Source organism: Motacilla alba, chromosome 5, assembly GCF_015832195.1.
Source record: "Motacilla alba alba isolate MOTALB_02 chromosome 5, Motacilla_alba_V1.0_pri, whole genome shotgun sequence".
Taxonomy (NCBI): Eukaryota; Metazoa; Chordata; class Aves; order Passeriformes; family Motacillidae; genus Motacilla; species Motacilla alba.
The window spans coordinates 7,134,983-7,148,274 of record NC_052020.1 but is presented as its reverse complement, the minus strand read 5'-3'; the positions used below and the strand labels follow the sequence as shown (position 1 = coordinate 7,148,274).

The window sequence follows — 13,292 nt, the reverse complement described above, 5'->3', positions numbered from 1 at the left end:
ATAAAAAATCAAGCCATGCCATCTCTGTGGGTTTCTTGGTGTCAAGGGGATTTTTCTGGGCAAGGATCATTCATCCAAATCTTATTTACCTGTAACTCGTGTGATCTGAACTCGGAGTGAGAACTGGCTGCCACTGTGATCTGCCCGGCCTGTTACTCAACAGCACAAAGAGAGTGAGTAACAAAACCTGTGGCAAATCCCCTGGACAGCTCTGCTGACAGATGAGTGCCGTGTCTGCTGACAGGTAACTGGTTTCACACACTGCCGCAATACGCTCCTCAGCCGTGGAGCTCAGCTGCAGACCTCCTCAGCTTTGCTTTCCAAACGCAGGGGAAGAAAACGCATTTTACCTGACATGGTCTTGTAGATCAGGTAGATCTCGTTTGATCTACCTTCAAACGAGACAGAATTCGGTGAGTATTGGTGAGTAACCGATTTGGAAATACCAGCAGTTACCAATAGTAGCTACTGGTGAGTATTTGGTGAGTAAACCTCCATGCTGGTTGGTCTTCAAGCTCCAGAGCTGTTACCTGTGCACAGTTCATGGCTTGCAGTTTGCTTTTCAAAAGCTCACCCATCAAAACCCTGCAGATGTTTCTGGCCGGCTCCACCAGGAGTAATGTCGTGCTGACCTGGTTTCATACCTGTTTTTAGGGCTTTTTGTGTGCCAGAGTGAAAGATAAAGCTGTTGCCACTGCTAATACCACCGGCGGTGTCAGGAAAGCTGAAGATTTGTTGCACGGTTGTGACACTAAAGGTCAGCTGGAAAAGCTGGTCTCCTGCAGGCTGGCAGAGGCTGTGGATTGCACATCTGTGTCCATATATGTTCTGACAGGTTCTGAGTGCTGCTTTGCCAGGGAGTTTGAGAATTCAGCAATACACGTCATTTGCTTACAACAGCCAGTTTTCTTCACTTTAGCCATGGGTAAGAAATGATTCATGCAAGAGAGGCCACATGTTGAACAGATTGGTGTAAACCAATTATGCTACGTTCAAAGTCAGCTAAAACATTCTCACACAAAAAGTCAACTTAAGCTACTATTTCCCACAAAAATAATAATAAAAATAAGCTTAACAAACAGTTAGTCTGCTTCTCAAAACTCATTTTCTATTATGTTTCCTTTTCCCAGCTTTGTTTGGCAGAGTGCCAGGTAATGTATCAGCAGAAGTATGTGTGCCATAATCTGACAAAAGGAAAAAAATGTATATTTTTAGTTTTGAAGTGTTTATAATTTCAATAGGTGAAAAGCATACAGGACAAGGAAGGACAAAGTAGCACATGCAGGAATTTCAGCAGTGAGTATGAAAGCATCAGCGTGTGAGCTTCAGCCTAAGAGCAAGCCTGGCTGGGAAGAAACATTTCCAAAGGCCAGCATTAGTAACTGCAGCCTCCTGAGCTTGATATCTGTGCTCTTAGCAGGCTTCCCTCCCAAGCTTTGGTTCAAGCTACACGAGGATGAGGGGTATGGGACTGTGACAAAACCCCAGAACCTGTTCCCCCCAAAAGAATCTGCCTTGACTGATGGCTTCCCATTGTCCCATCCACTGAGCCCTGCTCTACAGTGACACAGACTCCAGTGGAGCTCCTGGGGGCTCCTCAGGTCTCCACCCTCTCCACTCATCCCACCACTCAGTTAAGGTCTGGCTGATGTCTGGGAATGCAGCTTCCATGAAGCTGAGAATGACTAAGGGAGCAGAACAGCTCCAGGAGAAAAGAGAGGACAGTGGAACCCAGGAAGCACATGCAGCCAGGACAGCTGACAATGGAGCAAAAGCCACTGAGCGAAGAAAACTGCGGGAAATACAGAGCAGGAGTGACAGCAGGGCTGGGATGTTTTGTGTTTTGCTCTGGACAGCACGCAGAGAAGCTTGGGGCAAAGCTGCAACCTGGGAAACAGGCTGAGAAGCAGAAGATGTAGTAGATTGTCTGGATGTTTTGCTCTGGACAGCACGCAGAAAAGCATGGGGCAAAGCTGCAAGCTGGGAAACAGGCTGAGAAGCAGAAGATGATGTAGATGTCTGGACATGTTGTTTCACCCCAGAGCTGTTCATGTGCCAAGAGGACAAGGAGATGGCTTGCCAGGACCACATCAGGTTGCTTGTCAGTGGCCTTGGGTCTCCCAGAAAGCCACCCCACACCTCTGCAGTGATGTTGAAGGAACATCAACCCACGCAGAACAAACAAATCAAGCACGGCAGCCGAGAAAGGGCAGCCACAGTGCTGAATGGAGAACCCAGAAAGTCAGAGGGGCCTTGATCTCCCAGCCCCCCTGAGCACCCATTCCTGCAGCAGTGGGTGTAGGTGAGCAGTCAGGATGTGGAAACCCAGGGCACTGGGAATATTTCTCTGTCTGCTCTGGGGTGCCCTGACCCTCAGGGGAGCACTGACTTTGACCCTCATTCATGGAGAAAGTTTCCTAGATTTTAAGATAGACTAGAATCCACAATAGATTATGGAGAGCAGTGTAGGTGTATCACTTGGTGAGAAATTGAGGGTTTGGGATTTTTAGTATGTTGTGGATGGAAGCATGATGGAGGGCACAGGGTGTCGTCCTGGGTTTTTTCTTCATGCTGATTCTTCCTTCTTCTTGGGTTTGGGTGGCATTCTGTAATTGGGCAGAAAAGCCCACATTGCAGGCACTTTGGGATCAGTTATTGGGTTAAAAGGGAAAATAATCGAGGTGTCAGTTCTTAATTGGATGGTTTAGTCTTAAAAGACCTTGTAACAAGAGATTGTTGGCCATTTTGTGCCTTCTAATGAAAAGCTGCCAAACTCACAGTAATGAAACTGTTTTACTGATAAGAAATAATAAATACCTGAGTCCAAACATGAGCTACTGCCTCAAGTGCCTTCAATCCCAACCCAAAGAAACCCACAACTGGTACCCCCACATGAGGACACGAGCTGCAAGTGTGAATTGCAGCCTCTGAGCAGCTGAAGCCCTACAGGAGCCCCCACAGACGGGCACAGTTGTGTCCTCTCTGCCTGGCACGGGGATGTGGCACTGCAGGAGCTCCCCAGCAGCACAGGGAGTAGCTGCTGGAAGCACCCACACCCATCCCAAACCAAGGCATGCTCAGTCCCTTCACTGAATGCATCCAAACACTCCAGAGGGAGGTTTTGCTGACTTCATTGCCTGCCTGGTGCTGTGGCTGCCTGCTGCTGTCCCCCACTGCCCCTCTCCAGCTGGAACAGAGCCGCATGGCCAGGGATAATGAGGTTAAAACATAAACCACAGATAAACTCTGACCTCTCCCCTTCCCAAGGCGGCAAAGGACAAGCCCAGCAAGCACTTCTGACACGGTACCCGTGCGTGCTGTAGCTGAAATGAGCATTTTCCCTGAAGTTGTTGATGACAAGGCACGAAGCAGGGACTCACCTGAGGTCCATGCACACAGTGAGACAGGGACCACATACACCTTTTCAGACAAAACAAAAAAACCAAGAACCCTCCATTTCTTCTTTTTTTTAGTCAGACTAATGGTCTAGTGCCACAGTGTTCTGTGCTCCCCTGTTCCATGCTGCAGAAAGCCCCTGGCTGTGCCCAGCTGCCAGGCAGGGAAGGCAGCAGGGACTCAGCGAGGCGCTCCCACCAGCAAACGGCCCAGGCACACAGAGATCAAACACATCACTGCAAACAGAGAGGGGAGGAAAGCTGGAGTGCCCCGCTGCTGGCTGGGCTCTGGGTGTGTGTGCTGTGCAGGAGGCACAGGCAGCATGGCCCAGGTCTCCCTGGGACCCAGCATCCCAGGCAGCCTCCTCTCCCAGGACCGCTGCCCTGCTCACACACGGGGCGGCCAGACGTGAAGGGCAGAAAGCTTTCCCAGGCTCTGCCCCTCTGCAGAGCACTGGGTGCTTGTCCTCCAAAAGCATTGCCATTAAAAGGGGTGTGGGCAAAGGGTGCCTTTTTGCCACGTCTTCATAGCATGCAAACAGGGTGAAAGGGATTTTTCCCCTTCCAGTACAGCCCCCCCCCCCACCAATCCTTCCAGCCAAAGGATCTCAGTGAAATATTTGCCTTCAGGAGAAAAGCTCACGAGCAATAACTTTCAGGGTCATTTACATTTACTGGAGCTAATAAATATGTAAATTGATTTTTAAATTGTGGACCTGGATCCCTTTAGAAAGGCGGGGACAGAGCCTGATTTGGATGGCTGCTAAGCCAGTGTAATTACAAAATAATAGCGTAAAGATTCCTTCTTCTTTTCCCTTTTTCCTTCAGAATCCATGATATGGGGCTTGAACCTGGGTATGGACCTGAATTCTGCGGATCCTTTCTTTTTTCTTGTACTTTAAAACCTAGAGGAATTTGGAAACAAGAGCTGTCTGAACTGTGACATCCACATATGCTTTTTAGGGAAGAGAGCCAATACAGAGATGGAGACACTTTACCTGGTTTAATATCTAAATAGTTGCTGAGAAAGTGTCCACCAGCAGTGGGGACACATAGCAGCAGAACAAGGCGTGATATGGAAGACTCAGAATTAATTATGGGATGATCTGGAGACACCCAACTCCCCTTCACTGCCTGAGAGCTGCCAGCACATTGGAGGGTCAGTCCCTCACTGGCCTGGGCTGCCTGACACTGATTTTTGGCTCCCATGGGGAATATCCTGCTTTAGTGGTTTCCTGTGCCAATGATTTCTGGCTGACAAGGTCTGTGTTACAGCGCTAAGAGCTGCAGGTGAGCATCTTCCACCCGGCATCTCCGCCTGGTGCAAACTGAAAGTGGTGTGCTTCTGCTTTGCCTCCACCCCTGTGGGGCTCTTTTTCCCAGGTGTAAACAGGAAAAACCAGAGGGTTTTGGGGCAGCAGCACCAGGGTTTCATAGGTAGCCCACGCAGAAGCTCACACACAATAGAGAATGTAGAATAGAATACAGACATAAAATATATAAATATATAGTTGTCTATTTAAATAGAATATAGACAACTTGAAAGCAAACCCACACCTCATAGTTTCATTCTTAGCTGGAAACTCATTGCTTTTCCTCTCAGAAAAGTTCATTGGAAGCCTTTATGGAAAGACTGATGTCTAATCCTGTGGCAGGTTTAACAATGGAGCTGCAGAAGCATCCCTTACTAATCTGTGATATTGTGGCAATGTCACCTGATGCTCTGCATTCTCTGTGTAACCATTTAGGACCTGAAACACAAGGGCTAAGAACCTCACAGGGTGTTCTAGGACCCATTTCCATACTTCCCAAAGGGATGAATCGTCCCTTGCTGAGCCTCCAGGGCACATCCCTGACTCAAGTTTGAAGGTGCTTGGTGCTCACACAGCTTTGGACCAGGCAGTAAGGCCAAGCAGAGCCAGCCCTGGGCCATCAGCCACGGGCACTGGGCCACCCTGTGCTGCAGGAGGCAAGCTGCTGGGTAGGCGTGTCACTAGAAGTGCCACTCCTTTTTCTCATCCCTCAGCAGGTAAATAAACTTAATCCCAAATTCACCCGCTGCTGTTTGCGAAGAGCAAACAATTCAGAGTTTGAAGTGAGGTGGGATCACAGCATCCTGAGGAGCCTGGGGAAGGAGAAGTGCCCAGCAGCTGCTCTCTGCCTGATGCACACCCACAACTCAGCTGATCAGGTGCAAGGGGGACATGGATGGCCCTGATGGAAATAAAAGGACACAGTCTCAATAAAATAAATAAAAGAGGACACAGTCTCAAGCTACACCAGGGAAGGGATAGGTTGGATATCAGGAAAAAGTTTTTTCACTGAAAGAATAATAAAGAACTGGAATGCTCTTCCCAGGGGGTGGTAGAATCACCATGTCTGGATGTGTTTAAAAAAAGCCTGGAGATGGCACTTGGTGCTGTGGTCTAGGTGAGGAGTTAGGGCACAGGTTGGACTCGATGATCTTAGAGGTCTCTTCCAACCTCATTATTCTGTGATTCTGTGATTCTGTGATTCTGTGAAGAACGTGGCAAATAACTGTGCATTTCGTATCAGTGGATTTCGTAGAATCACAGAACTCTTAGAGTTGGACCAGATCCTCAAGATCATCTCATTCCAACCCCCTGCTACGCTTCCCGCTAGAGCAGGCTGCTCCAAGCCCTGTCCAACCCGGAACATCTCTGGGGATGAGGCATTTTCACCTCCACAGTGAAAAATCTGCATTGTGCTGTCTTTGAACGCGCACGGAGGAGTGAACTTGCTTGAGGCTGGGACAAAAACTACACCGGGGAGATTGCAATCGCCCCCAAAGCAGCGGCATGAGCGCCTCACAAGAAGAAATCTAAGCGCCTCACATCATCTAAGTTTGCTCAGGTTTAGCGAAGGTCAGAGATTTTCACACCTAGGTGAGCTGTCATCTGCCTCGGGGCAATCCTCTTTTCTCTCGCATCCTTTGCTGGAACAGCGGGAGAGCTTTACTGGCGTGAAAGACTAAACTGGCTTCAGGCTGTAAAGGACTTGAGTCACAAGCCACTTCTCCCCCCTCCCCCCGAAACACACTTTCATATTAACTCGGGACCTTCCAAAATTGTCCTAATGTCTCCTCACCTGTTTGTGCTGGAAACCTGTGGAGGGCCGAGGCTTAAGCTATGGGAGGTGACAAAACATATGGGATTTGCTCGAAGCAAAGTAGATCTAAACGGATGGGCTCTAAACTTCTCCTCCTTTTAAATACTGAGCTTCACTTCCAGGAACCTAAACCGCACGAAGCAATCACCTAAGAACAAAAGCATCATTAAAACACAGCAGCGGCGGCAGCAGCATGGAAGTAAAGATTAAAAAATAACCATTAAAAAGTTAAAAAATGCCGAAAAAAAAAAGTGCAGCAAAAAAAGGCACGAGTGGGCAGCCTCTAGGCTCTGGAATAAACTTGTGACACCAGAGCCCCTGTCAGTACAGTGACCAAGAGGGAGCTCCACATGCCTGGTACTCCAGATTTCTTAAAGGAATATTTAAAACCAAAAATTTTATCGCCGTTTTGAACACTTGCTGCCTCTTTAAATATTTTCCTCTTTATTAAAACCCTAGTCCTTTCCTTTGTTTTTTTGGGGGTTTTTTGGGGGGTTTTTTGGGTTTTATTGTTTTGTTTTGTTGTGTGTGTGTTTTTTGTTTTTTTTTTTTTTTTTTGTTTTTTTTTTTTTTTTTTTTTTAAGTTCTCTCGTTTTTCATTTCTTAAACCTCCCATTCAAAAACTCTTTTGGCTTTTAATGAAGGGAATTTTGTTTCTGCATCCAGCAAACTGTAAACTATGTCGCTTGGATACAGCAAAAAGCTGAAATTCCACAGATTTACATAGTCATACATTGTGCTGGGGGGAAAGTGTGCTGGGCGTTCTTTGGTTTTTGTAACTTGCATTAGCATTTGTAGGCATTTGAGAAAGGGAAAAATATAAAGAAAGGAGATATAAAGGGAAAAGAAAGAGAGGGAAAGAGAAAAAGATAGAAGGAAAGAGAGACAGAGAGAGAAGGAGAGAAAGAGAGAAGAAAGAAAGAGAGAAAGAGAGAAAGAAAGAAAGAAAGAAAAAGAAAGAAAGAAAGAAAGAAAGAAAGAAAGAAAGAAAGAAAGAAAGAAAGAAAGAAAGAAAGAAAGAAAGAAAGAAAGAAAGAAAGAGAGAAAGAGAGAGAGAGAGAGAAGGAGAGAAGGAGAGAAAGAGAGAAAGAGAGAAAGAAAGAAAGAAAGAAAGAAAGAAAGAAAGAAAGAAAGAAAGAAAGAAAGAAAGAAAGAAAGAAAGAAAGAAAGAAAGAAAGAAAGAAAGAAAGAGGAAGAAAGGTTGCTGTGATGAACATAAAATACGACCTTTTCCTTTTTAAAAGTTTGTGCTGTCCCTCTTGTTTAGCACCAGTGCTGCTCACCCTTTCCCTTCAAGACGCTTCAGAGCTGTTAAGCATCTAGGGGTGATAATTTGACTTTCAGCTAAGCCGGAGGGCTGCAGCAGACAGCAGTAGGTGGTGATGTAATAGGTACCAACGCACATGGATATATAAATATCGTGGCCAGGGCTAAAGCGCTATGGCTGAGCAGCTATAGAAGAAGATCAGCACTTCAGACAAGACTCCTGGAGTTGAGATCAAGTTCAGAAGCTCTTGCTCCCGGGATTTCCTCTCCATGCAGCCAGCCCAGGGAAACCGCAGATCCTCAGGGGATTGAGCACTAAGCTCCCTCCCTCCCTCTCCGCTTCGCTTTCTGGTCTTCTATTTTTCTCCTTTTTTAATATTTTTTTTTTCTGTTTGGCTTTTGGCCGGTTTTCTTTTTTTTTTTTTTTCCTCCCCTTCTTTGACCTCAGCCATAAAGTGGCAGCTGGGGGCAGAGCGTATTTTCGGAGCGAGCGGCGGCCGGCCCGTGGCTACCCGCCCCTAAGCCGGGATGCCTCTCCCCGCGGCGCTGCTGCCGGCGCTGCTCCTGGGGCTGCTGTGGCCAGCGGCGGTGCGTGGCCGGTCGCCCCCGGGTCGCCTCCCCGCCGGGCCCCGCCAGCGCCGCTGGGACGCGGCTCTTTTCGCCCGCTCCGTCGCTCGCCTCCCGGCGGAGCGCCGCGACGCCGCCCGCGACGGCGACTACCTCCTGGGCATCAAGCGGCTGCGGCGCCTCTACTGCAACGTGGGCATCGGCTTCCACATCCAGGTGCTGCCCGACGGCCGCATCGACGGCGTCCACAGCGAGAATCGATACAGTAAGCCGGCGGCGGCCCCCGCGGCGGGGCGAGGGGGACGCTCCGCGCCCGCGGGACCGCCGCAGGGCAGTTCTGCGGGAGCGGAGCGACTGGCCTGCCCCGGGGAGCGGCACGTCCCCAGAGGAGGGTGGGCGCACGGCGGACCTCGAGGTAGCCTCCAAAGTCCGGCCGCGGGCAGCGCGGCGGGGCTGCGCCCCTCGGCTCCCCCGCGGCCGGAGGGAGCCCGGGGCAGCGGCGCGGCCGCGGACCCCATCGGGGGCTCCGCAGCGGCTCGTCGGGCGTTCGGGAGGGGCTCGTCGGCGCTGCTCGGGGCCCTGTGGTCCCCGTGCCGCCGTCAGGCGTCAGGTGTCGGGGCTGCCTCAACATCTGGAGGATCCGCGGTGCCGTGGGCCGCCCACTCCGAGCAGGGGCTGGGGTGAGCCCAGCTTGCCCCCAAAACTTGAAAAGCATCTGCCGGGGACTTAACCCCGTGGCCCCACGACTCCGATATCCAACTGAAACAATAAGATCCGGGAGCGGGGATATAAGCTGCGTGCTGACAAATGTTTCATTTGCCCTAAGCATACTCCGGCTTATTTTAACCTTGCCTGCACAAGAGGATGCCTGGGGGCAAAATAAAAATAGATACTTAGCTAAAAGAAGAGAGGTCCCAGCACGGGGCATAGCACAGCACGTGGAGTGCGAGGTGTGGGGTACGGGGTTCCGTGGGCACCCTCAGCAGTACTGGGATGTGGGGATCCACGCTGGGGATGGCAGCCTGTGGGTGAGCGCAGCACTGTCGCCGCACACCCCAGGGCACACCCTTCTGTCCCCCTGATTTCCGTGTCTCCTGTGTAGGTCTGCTGGAAATTTCTCCTGTGGAAAGAGGTGTGGTGAGCATATTCGGTGTCAAAAGTGGACTCTTCCTGGCCATGAATAGCAAAGGCAAACTCTATGGATCTGTAAGTAGCCACTGAGTGCGTGCCTGGGGAGGGGATGGTGGTCAGTTGGGGTGAGATGTGTGCTAAAAGCTGCCCAAGCTCCATCCTTGCCCCTCCTGGGTCGGGCAGCACAGAGCAGCCCTTCCTGCCTCACCTGCAGAAGGTGTGCTGCCCAGTTGTGCTGTTTACTGAGCTCTTGCAGCGAAACCCTCTCTTCTGCATGACACTTCCTTGCTTCTCGCATAAAAACTGTAGTCGCCCAGCCGTGGCTGCACATCTCGCCTAACTCATAGACCAAGAGATCAGTCATTCGTATGGCAAGACCACAAGCTAGGCTGAGTCCCTGTGTTTGTTATATCTGAGTACAAACAGCCTTAGGCAGGTGTGGCAGTCACTCAGAGGGCACTTGCACTTGTGATCAGCCAGGCCCCACGAGCGACCCTTTATGATGTGATGAGTCAGTGACCTATTGATCACTCTTTGTTAGTGCGCCTGGACAGACAGTCAGTTCCCGCGGCAGTTCAGCATCCTTGGGGTCTGAACTTCTGCTTAGGAGAAAGAAGATCCATTAGGAAGACAATACAGATCCTTCTTCTACGTGAGATCTTTGGAGAAGATAGAGACATCTTGTAAAATATACTTGTGGTGGACAATGAGAGGGTGTATCTCTGCTCGTGTTGAGCTGTCTTCCTCCTTTTGAGTTCAGCTCTGTGACTGTGCTCAGCATAATTTTAAAGTCATGTTCCTGGCTCTCCTTTCTCACCCATGAACTTCCCATGTCATGTTCCCCACGTGAAGAAACTTGGGCTGAGGAAGAGCCAAACTATGTCAGAGTTAACTGGGGCATTTTCACAGGAAGGCATGAAGTATCCAGAATTATTTTCTGGGCCATTGGTCCTGTTGTGGAGGATTATGCCTTATATAAAAGCCGGGCAGAATCAGTCACCAAAATGAAGCCTTTCTTAGGGATACTGCTGTAAAATAATCCCTAGTGCAGTGTTCAGCTTGGCAGGCTGAGGCCTCTCTCACAAGCCCCGAGGTTTTTGCCCAACAATAAGAGATGAGTTCATTTGTCCCTTTCCAGATAAGACACTTGCAAGGCTTGTCCCTCTCTGTATGTACTGGCAAATGAAACCACATCCCTGAAAGGCTGCCTGCTGTCAGATCTGTTCTCCTGATCCATTAACCTAAGTTATCCAAACCCTCCTTTTGATTTTAAATCTAAAGAAGCAAAAAATACTGTCCATGATGAGTGGCTTTAACACGCCTCTTTCTCCTCAAGCAACAGAGGAAAAGTGCCAGTATTCTGGATTTTCTGGAGCCTGTCAGGCAATTTATTGCTGGTGGGACAACCAGGAGCAATTCAATGAGCAGACCATGGAACTGGGCTCGGGCCTTACCCAGCTCAGCTCTGTTAAGGTGACCCTGTCCCTGCCATGGGTGTCCTTCCCACCTTTAGATGTACGTGCCTGGCCTAGGCACAGCATCCCTAATTGATCCTCTGCCTCCTGAGTCCCGTTTGAAGCTTCAGAGGCCACTTCAAAAGATTACTAAGTGGAGGGGGCTCACCTGCACGTTTGCCCACAACACACCTTCTTACACCTGGCAGCAAGAATATTTCCACACCTGATGTTTAAAATTCCTCCCCTCTCATTCTTCCCTTTTCATTTCAGGCCCATTTCAATGATGAGTGCAAATTCAAAGAGATTCTCCTGCCAAACAACTACAATGCTTATGAATCCAGGATTTATCCCGGGATGTACATAGCCCTGAGCAAAAATGGAAGAACAAAGAAAGGCAATAAAGTATCTCCCACAATGACAGTGACACATTTTCTTCCTAGAATCTGAGACATCTCCCTTCAGACCTACCTCAGCACAGGGGAAGACACAGAACAGAACATCTTTGGGGAAAAGAAACATGGTGCACTTTTACTGGAGAGTTTTATGCAAGAGTAGGTGTAAGATATTTAAGTTAATTATTTAAATCTGTATATATTGTCACAAAATCTATTTATAGTTACTTTTTTTTTTTTTTTAATTTTAATCTCTGAAAACAAAACAAACCTCCAACCCAGGGTCTCTCATTTCATGGTGCAACAGTAGAAGTCTTCTGCTTCGTGGTTTATTTAATTCAGTTGAGTTATCCCAGGTGTGCTGCTACTCCATGTCCTAAGCCAGGTGACATCCAGTTCCTCTCTCCCAACGTTTTGCACTGTTTGTGTGTTGCTCGGTGTTTATTGCTGTACCCGGTGTGACTTTGTTTGTTTGTTTGTTTGTTTGGGTTTTATGGTGGCTCCGTCCTCCCCTGAGCGTTCTCCGAGCCGCCGGTGGCTCCCAGCGCGGCTCCTGGCGGGGAGCAGGAGGTGCCAGGGTGGGATGCCAGATGCCAGCAGGGAGCCACACACAATGCCTGATCCCCTTTGCTATTTCACTGCAGCAGGATCGGTTTACCCCGGCACGGGAGCACGCTGCTGCACAGCCACCCCGCAAATCTGTTTTTAGATCTGCCAGCGCTGAACTTTGAACTGCCCTGCAGCCCATCTCCTCCGAGGGGCTGAAATGCCTCTGCCGGCTCTGCAGGGCTGGGGCCGGGGTTTTCTCTGCTGAGAAACTGTGGCCCTTAATGGGAGCTTTCATTTGGCACAATTGCTTGTCATGAGGCTAAAATATAACGTCTGTCCCTCCCCCGGCAAACGCGCCGTGGAACGCGCGACAACGAACCAGCTCCACTTCTCTCTAACCAAATTCCCCTTCTCATTTGGAGACTGTATTCATCCTGCAAAGTGTGGGGAGCTCTGTAACACCCCTAAGTTTTCTACAAGGGAAAAGCATTCGCTGGTTCGTAGCAAACACAAGCTCCACAGAAAGAATTTAGATTGATGATGAGGAATTGAGGTTGGTTTGTATTATTTATTATTTTTGCTGCAGTATTTGGAAGGAGAAATATGCTGCTCTTTTTTTTTTTTCTGTCTCATTCCCTGACGAAGTTGATTAATTTCTACCTCACTAACTCTCAAAGCCAGTCTTGTAAAAAATTCTGCATGGCAGGAAGGTGCCCACTTTTCCTGCTTGGGCTTAAAGTTCTGGAGGAGGGCCTGGGGGAACAATCATAATCCCAAATCTCTCTTTTTTCCATATGTAGCCAAAAGTATTCAGGATAGAGTTGGTTGCATCCTATTTGAGCCTTGTCACGTTTGAGCTATCTTTACCCAGTGGTTTACTTTTAGTAAGGGTAATCATGGTGAAAATATTTGCAGGCAGCTGTCAGGCTGCAGTACTATATCGTGATGAAGTAATCCTATATTTTTCCTTATATATTTTGCAAGTGTAACTCATGTCTCTAACGTGATGAAGGAAAAGATAGATTTGATTATGGGGGAATCACTGAAAGGATTCATGTGTCTTTGTTTTTTCCTTCTTTTTTTTCCCTCCCTTTTTTATTTTTTATTTAAAAGATCCTTCATCTTTGGGGCATCAACATGTTAAGTGGGAACCAGGACTAACCACAATGTTTGATGACTGTGAGGATGTTTGCAGATCATCTTCCAATCGAAACTAATTATTTCCGACTACACACAAATCTTTGATTCAGCTTTTTTTTCTTGTCCTCTTTACATTCCTACACAAAAGCCTTGGTTCCTTTGTAACGGTATAAACCTGCCTGTATCCTCTACTTACACATGACCTTGAAGAGAAACTCTGTTCACCAAAGTTCAGTAAGATCAGAGCAGACTAGGACCAGACCTTA

General features: G+C 48.6%; 1 protein-coding gene across 1 annotated transcript; it reads left to right on the top strand.

The window, feature by feature from the left end:
• Window positions 1-8,318: 8,318 nt before the first annotated feature.
• Window positions 8,319-11,392, top strand: FGF4 (fibroblast growth factor 4). Its single transcript, XM_038138984.1, has 3 exons — window positions 8,319-8,622; window positions 9,460-9,563; window positions 11,216-11,392. Exons 1-3 carry the CDS (start codon window positions 8,319-8,321, stop codon window positions 11,390-11,392), a joined length of 585 nt encoding a protein of 194 aa, XP_037994912.1.
• The last annotated feature ends 1,900 nt before the right edge of the window (window positions 11,393-13,292 follow it).

Excerpts from the sequence above, each read along its gene's own strand:
- FGF4 (XM_038138984.1), top strand. The coding sequence starts at position 8,319 with ATGCCTCTCCCCGCGGCGCTGCTGCCGGCGCTGCTCCTGGGGCTGCTG. Across the intron at positions 8,623-9,459 it reads CCACAGCGAGAATCGATACA|GTCTGCTGGAAATTTCTCCT; the intron begins GTAAGCCGGCGG and ends TCTCCTGTGTAG. Across the intron at positions 9,564-11,215 it reads AAGGCAAACTCTATGGATCT|GCCCATTTCAATGATGAGTG; the intron begins GTAAGTAGCCAC and ends TTTTCATTTCAG.